This window comes from Melanerpes formicivorus, unplaced genomic scaffold (assembly GCF_026170545.1).
Source record: "Melanerpes formicivorus ecotype bairdi unplaced genomic scaffold, bMelFor1.0.p_v2 SCAF_43, whole genome shotgun sequence".
Taxonomy (NCBI): domain Eukaryota; kingdom Metazoa; phylum Chordata; class Aves; order Piciformes; family Picidae; genus Melanerpes; species Melanerpes formicivorus.
Window position 1 is genome coordinate 2,072,523 of NW_027142395.1, and position 16,389 is coordinate 2,088,911.

Consider the following 16,389-nt stretch of genomic DNA (forward strand, 5'->3'; position numbering starts at 1 on the left):
ACCACATTTAATATTTCCAGGTTCTCAGTTTCATTATAAATGGTGTCACAAGCAGCTCTAAATAAACAACTTCTAGATAAAATAGCTGAGCCCTGGACTTCTGTTGTGGAAGGTCCTTGCAATCAGTTTCAGAGTGTTCAAATAAAAAAACCACAAGATTCCTCAATATCCAAGATAAAAGGAGACAATTCAGATATGAACATCTGCAGTTTTGGAAAGAACAAAGTAATTAGCACAGACAAAACTCACCTCAAATCAGACAAAAGAGTAAAGCAAATGCAAAAGGCAGTTTTGTCAAGACAGAGGAGGGGGGGTGGGGAGGGCAGCTGTGAGGGCATGTATTGCTCACCCTTTTCATCAGTTTCACAGCCATCAGAATGGTTGCCACGGGCTGAGAGATCTGATCTTCACAGATGCCTAAACCAGTCTAAACATCCCCTAAGGAAAGGGATTTTAAAGCAACATAGAGAGAGGAAAATGAAAAGAATGAAAGCAAGTTATTCCCAAATCTTTAAGGTTTCTAATTGTTGCAGAATGAAGGAGAAAATGTATCTGAGTAGCAAAGATGGCTCTAGACAAACCTTTAACTAAGAAGCTCAGACACTAAACAGCATGCCAGAACAAAAAGGGAGGAACATGTCCCTAGGGAAAAGAGATGACTAAACTTCAAGCAGAGAATCCAATTACGTGGTTTTAGCATTCATTTCTACTGTTAATTAGGGCATCTCCCAACAGAAATGCAAAGCCATGATAACACTCAGGACCACATGACTCAGACTGCAGGCAATGAATGGAGCTTTGAGTGCAGAGGCTGATTAAAAAAAGCTGTGAGCAGGTCTGGAACAATGTCAGTCAGTGCCTTCTTGATCATAGACTCAAAGAATCATTAAGGTTGGAAAAGGCCTCTAAGACCATCAAGTCCAATCAGCAGCCCAACACTACCATGATCACTAAACCCTGTCCTGAAGTGCCACAGCTACACATTTTAACACTTCCAGGGATGGTGACTCCATGACTTCTCTGGGCAGCCTGTTTCAATGCCTGACCACTCTTTCAGTAAGAATTTGTTTCCTAATATCCAACCTAAACCTCTGCTGGCACAGCTTGAAGACATTTCCTCTCATTCTATTGCTTGATGTAGGGTGATGAACACCCATCTCACTACAACCTTTTTTCAGGCAGCTGTAGAGAGCAATGAGGTCTAGCCTCAAGCCTTCTCTTCTCCAGAGTAAACAATCCCAGCTCCTTCCATGCTGCTTAGTAGTAAATTACTTAATTTTGACAACAATTGCTGCTGCAAAACAAAGAAATGATAAGATATTACTGTTACAATGGACATGATGAAAGCTAAATATGATCTGAGAAAACAAGAGGAGGCCTTTAAAATTACCTGAAGTGGACAATAACCCTGCAGAAATTTTGGGGTCATTCAGCCAGGAAAAGGCTCTGGGGAGACCTAATAACAACCTTCCAGTACCCGAATGGGACTGCAAGAAGGGTGGAAAGAGACTGTTTACAAAGGCCTCTAGTGATAGGATGAGGGGCAGTGGCTTCAAGCTAGAGAAGAGCAGATTTAGATTGGATGTTAGGAACAAGTTCTTCACCAGGAGGGTAGTGGAACAGGTTGCCCAGCAAGGTGGTTGGGGTCCCATCCCTGGAGATGTTCTCAGTGAGGCTCAACAGGGCTCTGGGCAACCTGATCTAGTTGAGGATGCCCCTGCTTACTGCAGAGGGGGCTGGACTAGATGACCTTTGGAGGTGCCTTCCAACCAGACCATCCTATGATTCTGTGACATTTTCCTTATGCAAAACTGAAGCCAGCTTGCAGCTCAGAGTGCAAATTGCTCCTGATATGGGTGCAGAGACATGATCTCTGTACAAAGGCAGTCTGAGGCAAGCCTTGTTCAGTTACCCTTAACCAGCTTGGCAGAATCTCTTATTTTTCACATGACAAGGATGCCAGAACTGGCTCTGCGAGGACAGAGGGATTTGGTGTGATGGCTCACTCAGGCAGCAGCCAAATTAGATTTCTTCTCATAAACCTGAGACTTCTGGCTACAGGAGGGTACTAAAAGCTCTGCAACTATAGGGAGTGGAAAACTGAATTGGCCATTGGATCCATTCTCTGAGGTGGTGATCAGATGTGCCTGGCCTTCTCCTGCCACATATCATAGACCTTCTCAAGAAGCAAAGGAAGGCTGAGCCACATTCAGAGCCACAGACCACCTTCAGCCATTTTATTAGATGGCATTGGTCCTGAAAAGGATGCAAGGTTTAGGAATGGGATCTTTATGATAAAGTGTCTAAACTGCCAGAAACCAGGACCTAGGGCTGACCTGCTGGAAAGTGACTTCCAAGGCATGTACCAAGAGCCGGAGCCAAGTAGTGTTTCAGGGCACTACTCAACTTTTCTGGGCAACTGTATCTCTGGAGCTAGTGCCAGTCTTAAATTGCTGTAAGAGATACCAGACACCTGAGAAATTCAGCAGGTCTTAAAGCTATACAAATGCTAGTGGTGGAAATGGTTCTTTGAAAGTTTGTGCTGGGATTACTTACAAGTACCTTTTCTTGAAGCATAGACTCAAGATGAAGCTAAAATCTTCCAGGAAAAAACAAATAGCTAAAGCTGTAGATGGTTCTTTCAAACTCCTGGCTTAAAACCCCTGCTCAGAGAACGCTTACCACCAGCTTTTTCCTGAACAGCATAAACACTGGCAGCACTCATCTGATGGCCAACAGTGGCTCTGACACATCTGGAACAGTTTAAAGCCACAGCCTTTGTGCAAAGCCATTCCCATAAAGACTAGAAAGCAAAGTTTTAGTTAAAAAACATTTGATAGAACTCCAGCTCAACTGGACTGTCAGAAAGGAAAAAACAAAAAACAGCTGATCTGGAGCTATGCTGAATCTTCTCCACTGGTGGCTCACAGAACTGAAAACCTTTGTCAAGGATCTTTGCTGAAGACAGCAAGAGGCAAAAACCAGGTGGTGCCACTCTCTGCTGTTCAGATCCAGCTTCACAGGGGGTAGAAGTGATTCTCTGAGAGCCAGCAGTGGTCTGGGGAGGAGCAGTTGGCTGACCCTTGCCTGGCCGACTTGTAAAGTGTCTGACATGAAGACAGCAACCCCAGGCTCTCCATCCCAGCAGAAGGACACAGAGCTGTTGGAGTGAGTCCAGAGGAGGCCACAAAGATGATCCAAAGGCTGGAGCAGCTCTTCTATGAGGATAGGCTAAGGGAGCTGGGGGTATTCAGCCTGGAGAAGGGTCCACAGGGACCCTAGAGCTGCCTTCCAATAGCTGAAGGGATCCTTCAGGAAGGCTGCAGAGAGACTTTTCTTGAGGGTGTCTAGAGACAGGACACGGGGGAATGGTTTGAAGCTGATTAGACTGGAGATTAGGAAGAAGTTCTTCAGTAGGAGGGTGGGGAGACTCTGGAAGAGGCTGCCCAGGGAGACTGTGGATGCCTCACAGTATCACAGTATCACAGTATCACTTAGGTTGGAAAGGACCTCGAGGATCATCGAGTCCAACCTGACACCGCAGACCCCATGACTAGACCATGGCACCAAGTGCCACGTCCAATCTCCCCTTGAACGCCTCCAGGGTCGATGACTCAACCACCTCCCTGGGCAGCCCATTCCAATGCCGAATGACTCGCTCGGTGAAGAACTTCCTCCTCACCTCGAGTCTGAACCTCCCCTGGCGCAGCTTGAGACCGTGTCCCCTTGTTCTGGTGCTGGTTGCCTGGGAGAAGAGGCCAACTCCCTCCTGGCTACAACCACCCTTCAGGTAGTTGTAGAGGGCAATAAGGTCACCCCTGAGCCTCCTCTTCTCCAGGCTAAACAATCCCAGCTCCCTCAGCCTCTCCTCATAGGGCTTGTGTTCAAGGCCTCTCACCAGCCTTGTTGCCCTTCTCTGGACACGCTCAAGTGTCTCAATGTCCTTCTTAAACTGAGGAGCCCAGAACTGGACACAGTACTCAAGGTGCGGCCTAACCAGAGCAGAGTACAGGGGCACTATGACCTCCCTGCTCCTGCTGGCCACACTATTCCTAATGCAAGCCAGAATGCCATTGGCCCTCCTGGCCACCTGAGCACGCTGCTGGCTCATATTCAGGTGGCTGTCGATCAGCACACCCAGGTCCCTCTCTGTCTGGGAGCTCTCCAGCCACTCCGACCCCAGCCTATAGCTCTGCATAGGATTGCCATAGCCAAAGTGCAGCACTCGGCACTTGGACTTGTTGAATGCCATCCCATTGGACTCTGCCCATCTGTCCAGTCGGTCGAGGTCCCTCTGCAGAGCCTTTCTACCCTCTAATTGACTAACATCTGCCCCTAACTTTGTGTCATCTGCAAACTTGCTGATGACTGACTCTACCCCTTCATCCAGATCATCAACGAATATGTTGAAGAGGACAGGGCCCAGCACTGATCCCTGGGGGACACCACTGGTGACTGGCCTCCAGCTGGATGCGGCACCGTTCACGACCACTCTCTGGGCCCGGCCCTCCAGCCAGTTCCTAACCCAGCACAGAGTGTAATGGTCCAATCCACAGGCTGACAGCTTAGTCAGCAGTTTGCTGTGGGGGACGGTGTCAAAGGCCTTGCTGAAGTCTAGGTAGACCACATCCACAGGCCTCCCCACATCCACCAGGCGGGTCACCTGATCATAGAAAGAGATCAGGTTGGAGAGGCAGGATCTGCCCTTCCTGAATCCATGTTGGCTGGACCTGAGCCCTTGGCCATCCTTCAGGTGCGCAGTTATTGCCGCCAGGATAATCTGCTCCATCACTTTCCCTGGCACTGAGGTCAGGCTGACTGGCCTGTAGTTTCCAGGTTCCTCCATCCGACCCTTCTTGTGGATGGGGACCACGTTGGCCAGTTTCCAGTCATCTGGGACCTCACCAGTGAGCCAGGACTGGAGGAAAATGATGGAGAGTGGCCTAGCTAGCACATCCGCCAGCTCTCTCAGCACCCTAGGATGGATCCTCCCTGGGAGTGTTCAAGACCAGGCTGGATGAGGCCTTGAGTTGAGAGGTGTCCCTGTCCATGGCAGGGAGGTTGGAGTAGATGATCTCTAAGGTCTCTTCTAACCTGAGCCATTCCAGGATTCTCTCTCCCTACAACAATACCATTCTTTGGCAAATAAAGACCCTGGAAAATGGAAAAAAAAAAAAAGAAAAAGAAAGAAAAAAGAACAAGGGTGAAAGTGACCTCCAGGCAAGAGTATACAACATACATGGGAGACCAGGGAGGAGGGAAGGAGAGGACCTTTCGGAACCCTGCTTGGCCAGAAAAGCTTCAGTAACAAGCATCTGCACACCCACAGTATGAATGGTTACACAAGTGATTGCTTGGAGGAAAAGTCTGGCTTTTTTGTTGCCTTTTTTTTTTTCCTTTCCCTTGGCTTAGAATGAAACTGAAGACAAACAGTGTAATAAATGAGACAGGGTGCTTCCATGGTACAGAATGATAACAATCTCAGCAATTCATTGGCTCATGCCAGGAAACTCTCCTCACACGCTGCTTGCAGGTTGTCAGTCTTATCAGATTGGATTAAAAAGAAAAGAAAAAAGGCAAGAAGGAAAAACTCTGTCTCCACAACAGAGTTTGCAAGGAGAAAACACTTTAGATGGAAAATCCCAAACTGTGGCCTGTCAAAAGGCTGGGTTATGAAATAAAGGGCATTCAATACCCGACCTACCTGTGTATCATACATATTGTGTCCACTGTGGTCAGTAACCACCTGAGCAAAGCCACTGAGCGGCAAATACTGAGAGCAGACACAAACCCACCTCAGGTCTACCACTCAGTGAAGGGTGCCAGACACTCCACAGGCTAGCTCTTCCATTATGCTTCTAATTGCTAGAGTGCAAAGTATTTCATAAATAGATTGAGTGTCATCATTCTTCTGTCACTAAACAGAAACCTGAACTAGCGAGCAGCAGTGTGCCCAACTTACCCCAGATCCAGCAAATCAGATTCCAAGCAGCTCTTTGATCTTTACAAAGTTTGTGTCCCACTCTTAAAAGTGAGAGGAACATACATATTCCTTCTGACAAAGAGATGAGGCTATTAGCAGTATTCACAAGATCAGAGACCCTATAAGTCACAGGTTTTTTATTCTATTTTGGCCTGTTTTGAGACAAGAATTCAAAAACCCTGCCAAAGGTTTACAACCTTGCCTTCCTAGATGTCACAGGACACCTGATAGGAGAGCAAAGTGAGAAGAGTCTTGCTAGCAGGTCGTGCCACTGCTATTTCATCCACACTTGAGCTATGCCATTGACTGTTGGGACACTAATATGGAACCATATTAACGCTCCTCACACCATCAGCTACCTCAGATATGAAGTGACGCTCAAAACGTTTCTTACTGAGTCATTTGTCTAGGTCTTCTGGGTTTCTCAGTTGAGCAGCAGTAATGTGAGGAGAAAGTTCTTCACAGAGAGAGTTGTTAGCCATTGGATTGGGCTGCTCAGGGAGGTGGTGGAGTCACCATCCCTGGAGGTGTTCAAGAGGGGATTGTACGTGGCACTTGGTGCCATGGTTTAGTAGGCATGAGGTGTTGGGTGACAGGTTGGACTTGGTGATCTTGGAGGTCTCTTCCAACATTATTGATTCTATGATTCTATGTTGCTTCAGGAATCTCTACCGTGCAGAAACTCCTGTTGCTTCTCAGCATTGGATCTAGGTAACCCAAAAAATGCTTATCTGAAAAATTAGAAGCCCAAGAAGAATCACTGCAGGTTTGGATTCTCCTTTGCACAGCTTGCACTAGCATGGTAAGCCATGGGCATTCCAGGGTCTCTCCTGTATTTATTCTCTAAACCTCTGTATTCTGTTCTATTGATGCCCTGCAAAGTCACAATACAAACAGCTGAGACAGATGTATAAAACTCTGTCCTCTAGTGATGCAGAAGAGACATATTCTAGAAATCTTAGCTTCATATCATGTGGTGCTTTGAAAACCTCCATCTTCCTCACCTAAATACTTAATCATATACTATGAATTATGATCTCTGCCATAAGTTTAACAACATCAGTTTCTTAATTCAAGCACACCACTATAATAGGAAATTCCCTCAGTTTTAATTTATTAGTCAATCATGTATTTATTTTAACCAAGTTAAAGACAATTAACCTGCATGTTTTGATGAAGCTAGAACTCCAAAGCTAATCTCTCTATATAAATCAACCCAAGACCCCAGTTTTGTTTTCAGGGGGTTGCTTTTCTGTTAGTTCACTAGTAGTGAAAGACTCCAAAGGAGCCTAGATGAAACATATTTTTAGGAGCAATGCTCTAGAAAATATATAATTAGCAAATTAAGAGGCTTGAAATAGTTCCACAGAACTGCCCACAATACTTCTGCAGTTTGTCACACGGCTGTTGTGCACAGCTCTAACTCCTCACTAGCAGCATTTTGCCCAATAATTACCTATAGAGTTTGCACCAATTTACCTTAGGAGTAGCTCCCATCAGGCATGTCATGACTGCTCCTTAGTTTGTGTTCATGGGGGCTGTGCTCTAGAATACACATTTGTGTCACAAAAATGTGTACTCAGCCCACATCTGGGAAGAAAAACCTTTTGATATTGATGTGAAAAGTAACTGAATTAAGAGCTTGCTGAAATTTCAGAGCGTGATGAAACCTCTAAAGGTGGTAATTATCAATGTCTGGATTTCCTCTCAAGTATTCTACATGCAACAGAAAAAGGACTGGAAGAAATATGAGTTACTGATTACTTTGACCCAACTACTTATCCCTTTGACACATAGGGCAACTAAGTATTTGCAAACTATATGTATTTACAGTATAAACTCATTAGAACCACCACTTTTTGCTCCCAAACAAATATCAAAAGAAAACAGTATGGTAGTTTATACCCCATTTATTAAGACAGAGTCATCTATTACTAATACACTGGCTGAGTAGCCATAAATCACATTATTTTCTTACTATATTAAGATGCAAGACAGTTTGCCAACCAGATAACAAAGACAAATTAGGCAAGGTGAAGAACATTTAAGCTGTAGTGGGTTAAAAGCCATCTAAGCTAGGGAGACCCAAACAAGTGCAGTTACACAAGGTGCTGGCATCAGGCAACGCTTGGCATGGCACGCTTGCCAGCCAACTCCTCGAATGCCTGGCGGGCCTGCCAGGGCCCCTTGAGCTGGAATGTCGAGAAAAGGTCCGGGGACCATCTGGGTGCCACTTTTTTGGACACCTCCCAAAGAGCGCATTACCAAAGCTACAGTTTTTCTGTGCAGGGATCGCATAGTTTTTTCCTGTAAGAATGAAGGCTTCTGGTAAGAAAGTTTATAGTGCAATCTGAATTCGTTTGTGCCCACAGTGTCATTACTCATTCTCCTAAAACATTTTAAATATAATCGTGTAGGAATTTGCTATCTCTGTAAAGATATTACAAAGTAGTGCTTACACAGTTGGTGACTACATAGATTCATTTTGAATAAATACATTTCTTCATGCTGCTGCAAAACTACAAGTATGAGAGGAGTAAGAAGTGACAAAGCAGCCAAGGACTTCTGTCTCTTCCAAAAGCTGTTCAAATTCTCAGGGCTCTTAGAAGTTAATAAACTTTATCATGCAGGAAGCACACACCATGTTCAATTTAACAGCTGCTCAAAGAAGAGCAAAACCTAATTCTGCTTCCTCTTTGCAAATGTGCCCCCAAATTACAACTCCTGCTGAGAAATCAGAGGTTGCTTTGCTCCAAACAAGCAAGTTCAGATAGGTTTCTGCTTGTCAGTGTAGTTGTGTGCTTAGCAAGCAAATCTGCAACACTATTAGCTATAACACACAAACAGCTACTGAAGACAGGGGAGAAAAAAGGGTTAAGCACCAGGAGCTTCAGCTCATAAATACATTGTGTTTGCCCTAAGAAACCTAGCTGATAACAGCTGCAGCTTTAATGCAGATTTACAAAGTGAACATTTATTCAGCTTGAAAAGCGTACACAACAGTTACCTTGATAACAACGGATTTGACAACAAAATCAGGTGAACATCCTACTGATGCATTTATGTCTTTTTCCCCCTGGTAAACAGAATATTTCATAAAGTAAGAACTGGCAATGCTTCATTGAAATAACAGAGTTAACAACTGCTTTGAGAAACAACTACTCTTAAATCGGAATGGCATCATGCACCTAAACGTAGTAAAAGCACCAGATTTCTTTTCAGTCTTTAAATGATTGCAAGGTTAAAGTCATCAAGAGGTGCTTTTTATTGTGGTGGGTTTTGATTTTTTTGGTGGCGGTGGGGTTTTTTTTAAATGAATTTTGATTTATGACATAGTGAGAGGGGTAAAACTTCTTAAACAGTATCTTTGGGAGAGCCTTACCTCACTGCAAAGTATTTGCATATCTTGCTGTGAAAATATCAAGTCTTTTCAATAGCCTCATCAATAACTATTTCAATTAAAAATTAAGAGGGGAAAAAAAGGCTGAAAATCCAGGTATTTAGAGTCAACTGCATTTGGTAGACACAATCCACGTTCAAGCTAAATGGTTCAGTTTGTTTATTTTAAGATTTAGGAAAAAGGTTATGAGGAGCAAAAACTTTTTAATCTCTTTGATCACTGCCAGGAGACAACTGCTTAGGCAAGTGTGGCAATAGCAGGAGAACACACACCCATCAACTGGCTATAATATATAAATACAACTGAAGGTAACATTAAAATACTCCTTTTACTTGCAATTCATGCCATACAAAGACAGAAGGACAGAAATTTTGAGAATTCAAATATCTTAACTCTCACCATATAGGTACACTTCAGGTAGCTTCAAAAAAGAATGCACACATGCTTGGAGGCGCCTTCTGAACACACACACACACACACACACACAGAGAGGCATAGATGGGCTAGGTAGAGGCATGAAGGTTTGGCACATACCTGATCATTTCACAACACTTTAGGGAAATGAGAATCAAAAAGGGCTTTTGGAATAGTTTTAAATGGAAACATGTATCATCATTTTAGATGAAGCATCACAGAAGATTCAGTTCCCAATTTCTCAATTAAATATTGTATTTTAGGGCAGCTTTGAACAAAGAAAGAAAACAAAACAAAAATATTTCTGACTCGGCAGCTTCAGTCTTGCATGCAACTTTGCAGCAGAAGCAAGCTTTAAAGCATTCTGCAAATATTTTGGCTTGCACATGGAGACTAACGGAAATCAGTTTTGTATTGCAGAAATACAGAATCTTTGCTTGTCTGTAGTGCAGAAGCTTACATATGGACTTCAGGATGTAAGTGACTGTCAGGATGAAGTCTAGCAAAGGGCCTCAATTCATCTCATCAAACACTATGGATACACAGGCAGGTCTTTGAAAGACTACATGCTGCTGACTAAAAGACTACCAGTTTGTAAGTAAGAAGTCTTCAAAACAGCACAAGATGTAAAATATCTAAGTGCAAAACATGGCTTTGAAACGACTTAAGAGAAGTTCCATTCTGTGAAGCAAATTATCTGGACAAGGGTCTACATGTCCTTAGGAGTATATTCAGAAGAGTTATTATGCCTCTTAAAGTGATAAAAAAACCCCAACCCATAGACCTTTACATATAGTCAAAGCACAGTATAATTACTTTCCTCAAATTCCATAGGGAGATAAAAATAGATGTCTAAAAAAGATTGATTTAATGCCATAGTTTTAAAATTGTAATTCTGTTCTACAATTATCCAGTTCATAGCAAAAACAAAACCTCCATGAACTGTATGTCACTGCATCACTGACATTATTTTATTTACACAATAATTATTCAATACTAGATAACAATTCATATGGAAATTATTTTCATTTCCATATCATTCCTAATTGGAGCTGTTGCTGACTTTCTAAAATATATGTGCATTTATACACAACAAACCCACCATGCTCTGCTAGGTATTCAGAGATCTTTGTTCCCACATAGCACCACCTGCCCTGCTCTTTTCAAATATGGTCAAAGAGCTTCCTAAGATTTTTTTTGCATAAGAAGCCTACCAAAAGTAAGCCCTTTCTATAGAAATGAGAATCACCTCAAAAGAACACTGAACACGACTGAGGCTTCAATATTTGTCATGTAACCAAATTACGTTAGAATCGTTAGCATACTTTACCAGATTGGTTTATGTTTTTTTTAGCAATAGGATTCAATCAGTGGTTTGTGCAAATCTTTTGAAGAATACATGTGAAGAGGGTCTAAAAAAAAAAAGTAAACAATCAGAAAGTTAAAGCATATTGCTCAAACAATGAATCAACTCCTTGAGTTCTCAACATGCTAACATTTTAGTCTCTTTAGAATGGAAAATGTGTTTGTTAAAAGATACACAGCACCTTGAGCAGTCAACACTCAAGTCCACAGTAATCCAAAAAGTAATTATTTTTAGCATGGCCACACTAGCAAGTTATTCTGTGTATTTCAGTGAAGCAAAGCTTTAATCAAAAGTTGTAGAGAAACAGATCATTCCTCTCTTGTGTGTTCTGGAGGAGCAATAAATCCTCTCCATACAGATTTTTTTTTTTACCCAAATGCAAGAGCAAACTTTCTCAGCTAAGGGTTGTTTTGCATTTCCCCCCTCCCCCAGAGATTTCACCACATGACAAAAAATTAAATGACTGTGTATTCCAGACCACGCTGATAATGTCACAGCTAGAATCTCATCGGTTAGTTTATGACAAACCACTGGAATGGGAGTAAACAACAAACTGGACACCAGGACAAAGCTTGGTTGCAGATTGACTGTATGATAGTAGTATTGAAAGCAAGGTTTAAAGTAAACTCATCTGGAAGTCAGATGCAGCTGAAGGAATAGTGAAAATAACAGAGTGAAGGTACACTTAGGTGTAATTTCATGCTGGTGAATTTTTTTAAAATCTTTTTATGCTTAGAGCAGATTTTTAAACCAGAAGTTGCATATCCAACGACACACAATTGAAAACATAAGTGATCATCAGCACATTTGTACACGTACTTACACAAACTTAGTATTTACATATTCTAAACAATGTTCTGCTTAACAGTTGAAGTCTTTCAACACAGGAAAGAAGATAAATTACTACAAACAGTGCATAATGGGATCACAAATTTTCCACAAGCATATAAAGACATGTTTTAAAGTGCTTTCTAGGTGCTTCAGATTAACCCTTTGTAGTATGAGCTTCTACGATGTAGTGCTGTTCCAGTCATTACAAAATTACTTAAGCCATTCCCCTTCGGGTGCATTTTGAGCTCAAGAGAAAAATGACAACACTGCTGATGTAAAAGTTTTAGGCTCCACCAACATAAATGTATACATTACTTAAAGTTCAGATGAAGTCGTCAAATACTTTGGTTTAATCATAGCTTGGGATAAATATTTGATAGAACAGAAATTGCACCTCTCCACTGTTTTTCACTGAAAAAGAAGAAAAAAAACCATGTCCCCCTGGATAAACTGACAGTATTCTTTGGTAAAAACAGGACATTTGACCAGTTTGGGTGTACATCTATTTGTTAGTCTACAAGCGAGCAAATGCCACTGCTGTACTGTCAATTTAAAGGAACAGCCATTCCTTACTCAGTGGGGAGCATCAAACCATGAAGCTTAGCGGTTAGCTATGTAGCAAGCTGAACCATCTTCAGCAATCATCACAGGGGATCAACAGTACTTTAGAATATTTTGCTTAAAATTTATCCTTTGCATTACAAAACCTGTGAAAACGCTCTATGCCTGCAGACAAGTCCAGTACTTTACAGTGACTACAGAAACGTTATTCAATAGTGTACACTGTTAGGTTTCTGAACAGCACGTAACAAAAACCGGTAACAGGGTGTGCTGATCGACCGATACTCAACCGCACAGCATTTGTGCATTAGCTATACTAAGTACCAAGAAAAGCCTATAAAAATTCAGTTAACTGCTACAAGTTACGTGAATATATAAAAACAGAGCAGATATACAAGTATAACACTGAACATACTGTACTTTATTAGCACAAAAAGCCAGAACAAGGCACAGCAAGCAGAAAAATACATCAATAGAAGGGTTAGTGTAGCATACAAGAATAACGTTTATTGTACTCGCAGCCAAAATGTTCCCTACCTCACTCAGGTCACTGCCATAGAGAAGTAAGTAATAACAAACTGTAGCAGCTGGTAAAGAAACTAGGGAGCACTTATAATTGGTACAAAACATCAAACAGGGTCAGGGCATTCCAACAGAATTTTAGTGCAAAAATGTCTAAGACGGAACTATTTGAAGCTCCGCCTCCAAATAAATAAGCAAACAGAACTCAGAATCCTGTTTCCAAGTAATCTGTTGAAACTATAATCAGTGCATATTACTTTTTAAACATTTTTAAAAGCACAAATGGAAAGATTATTTACAAATAAAGTGTAACAGTACCTTTGAGACCTGACATTTACTTCAGATGCGTCAAATTTTGTATTCTAATTCTTGTAATTTTATCCAGAAAAATACCAGATGACTTTAAATAGACATTTTTTTCTCTTCACTATTACCTCCCATTGTAAGATACTAGCAGTCAAACCACCAAATTCTGGTTTAGAAAAAATGGTAACCTTTAGTTTCACGTCAATGATCTAATCCCATGTCCTGCCACTGAACCAGTAAGTCACACTAGAAGGTATTTATCTGTCCAAGACAGAATTAGTTTTGCTAACAATGCCACTTAAATCTCCAAGTGTTTAAAATAGAATTACAGTACTAAGCAGGCAAATTCAAGTCTTAATGATTAGGAAACCTTATACACTGAGAAAAGCATGAGTCATCTCTTAGCATCAAAGCACCATTAACTGTTAATGGACTGCTTCTAATGAACTGCTCTTCATTAAAAGAAAATACTCTTGTCTGTTGCTATTTGGAAATTTGTTTGTGAGCTAAATTAGTACTCTGAGCAGTGGAAAGCTTTCAAGAAGATAATTTAAAAAAATAGTCCAAATATTACCAAAAATGCTCCTTTAATAGAGTCTTGTCTTTATTAGCATCAGATGAACGCCCCGTGGAAAATGCCACATAGTTTCTTCATCCAATTACTACAGCTAGAAAAGGGAAACAAAATATTCATAAATTAGCAAAAATATTTTCATTAGGTCTTAATGAAAAACATGCAGAATTGTCTGCTTACTGTTTCCAAGAGGCATCACGACTTAGTTTGATTAACAGCAGGCAGCATCTGACAGGATACTAACACTCAGCTTAAATAGGATATTGCAGAGAAGCTAGGACATGGTCGGTGCACTTGCTGCAGTTAAACTGTAACACACACCAAAAAAAAATATAAGAAAGAAAAAAGCGTATTCTAGAAGCTTATTTTGATTTCCATTTACTTCGTTTTCATAGGTTCCCGCTCCAGCCATCGCACCCTGACTTTTTGTTTATAGTGATACTCCTTTAGAAAGTCTTGCAACATTGAGGGTAGAGGAAGGTCATCGATTCCATCATACGTAGTGCACCTGCAGATTACTGCCCGGCAGATATACTGCAGACTAAAGGGGAAAGTCCTGTTCAGGGATACAGTAAGTAACGGTTCAAAGAACATGCAAGAGCTAGGGTCTTTGTAGTGTTCCAGAAGCCCTGTAACAGTGGAGGAGTGAAACACACAGGGATCATGGGCATCAAAACTAAAGTTGTGGTTCCACTGCTCAATGCGTGCGTGCAGCGATCGGTTGTAACGACGGAAGCTCACGGAGAAGAGGTAGTCCTCTTGCGCGGAATCCCTGAGCAAGAAAGTGCCTTCGGGTTTACCCTCCAGAAGTGCTTCTGCTTCATAGCGGTCCATCACACCCCAGTAACACGGGTTACCTGTGATCTGAAGTAAGTCTGGCACGAGGCAATGAATATAATCAATCTGAGTATGCACTTTCCAAGCCCCCTGCCTGCTGATGTGGCTGTGGCTCTCTCCAGACATCTGACGCTGCTTCTGCCTGCGTGACTGCAGACAAAGTGTTGTTGTGTCCTCTTCAGAGTCACAGTTCCCCGGAGGTGTTATGTTTTTGTCCCCCATCAGCTCAGTCATGCCAGGGGCTAACTTTGGTCCCAGTTTATACAACGGATTAACCTGTGCTGTAGCTTCAAAAGTATGTATTTGGGCATTGGGAGGGGGATCTACCCCTTCTTCAATACTAAGTCTGCGTCTCTCTCTGAGCCTGTCTTCTTCATCTTCTGTGGAAACCAAGGAAGGATCAAACGTGTCAAAAAAAGTTGAATGAGGACTCACAGGCGCTGTGTGTTGTTTAATCAGATGCCACTTCTGAGCCAGATCTGAGCCTGCAGGAAAAGGGCATTTCTCAAGCATTAGTTCAGAGAGATGGATCTTTCTTTTGTTAGAAAACAGAGGTTTTGACTGTTTGCTGTAAGTTCTCATGGGAAAACATAACCCAACAGTATCTTGTAGACGCTGTCGCAGGGAACGGCTACCTACTGTCCTGTTTGAGACCACATCCATATCATGGACAGAGCTGACCCCATACCGTCTCTCCCTCCTCTGCAAACCACTTCGTGTTCTACCAAACCTTTTTTCCGTATCCAAGGAGCTCTGGGTTTTGGTAGAGCAGGAATGTTTCTTCTTCCCACCCCAAGGAGCATGCCGAGAATAAGAGTCTCTTCGAGCGAGCCTAGCTCCTGTGGTGACACATGAATCGTTCTCTTTCTCAATGCTTATTTCAACAATCTGAGGAATTTCTGTGACACAGTTTTGGTTACGCCTTGCTGAGCTTTTTGAAGGACTTAAACCTAATTGGAAAGCAATGTTTTCTCTCAAAGGGCTGCTGGGTTGTTGTTGAGCCAGGTCAGTTATCTGGACGGTTTTTTCGTTAGCAGGTGAGCAACTACTGGAGTTCACAACCACGTTTTCATTTTGGCTCCCACCCTCGTGGCTGAAGAGATTCTGGCACCTGTATTTGAAATTGTTCCACATCTTTCCCACTTTATCCATGGGTTACGTTATCTAAATTCAAGAGGAGAAGAAAATATTAAAATAAAAATAAAGCTTTAAAAAAAATGAGGACATATCTTCAGTTAGCCATTAAGTTAAAGACACAAGACAACTGTTAAGTGGAAAAGCATCCAAGTGTTTGCCTGGTTATGTGGAGGTGAGATGTATCATACTGGTTTGATATTCACAAAAATCACTGTGAAGAAAATGCTTGGGAAATTATAAACTTGGGGTTCCCTCCACACAAACAGGCCCTCTCATTTTTCTGTAGGCACAGAGGTAGGTCTGTACAGTTGTAGCTGATGGAAAGAGAAAATGCAGTCTAAAACATAAAAAAAAATAAATAAATCTTCATTTTAGGAAAAATTTGCGAGTCACATCTTACATTTGACCCCTGATAAGCTTCCAAAAAGCAGCAGTAAAACACATCCTAGAAAAGAACT

The 16,389-nt window shown here is 42.0% G+C and overlaps 1 protein-coding gene across 7 annotated transcripts in view; it reads right to left on the bottom strand.

Annotated features, from left to right (window-relative positions):
• Nucleotides 1–16,389, bottom strand: part of SOCS5 (suppressor of cytokine signaling 5) — a 55,958-nt gene that overhangs the window by 12,041 nt on the left and 27,528 nt on the right. For 4 of the 7 annotated variants that reach the window (XM_068158831.1, XM_068158833.1, XM_068158829.1 and 1 more), the window contains one exon: nt 7,878–15,958. In XM_068158831.1, the coding sequence (XP_068014932.1) occupies nt 14,336–15,946 (1,611 nt within the window). In that variant the 5' untranslated portion in view covers nt 15,947–15,958 and the 3' untranslated portion in view covers nt 7,878–14,335. Of the gene's footprint in view, nt 1–7,877; nt 15,959–16,389 lie in introns of those variants that run through there. The other 3 variants (XR_010989810.1, XR_010989809.1, XR_010989811.1) reach the window with 3 other exon arrangements.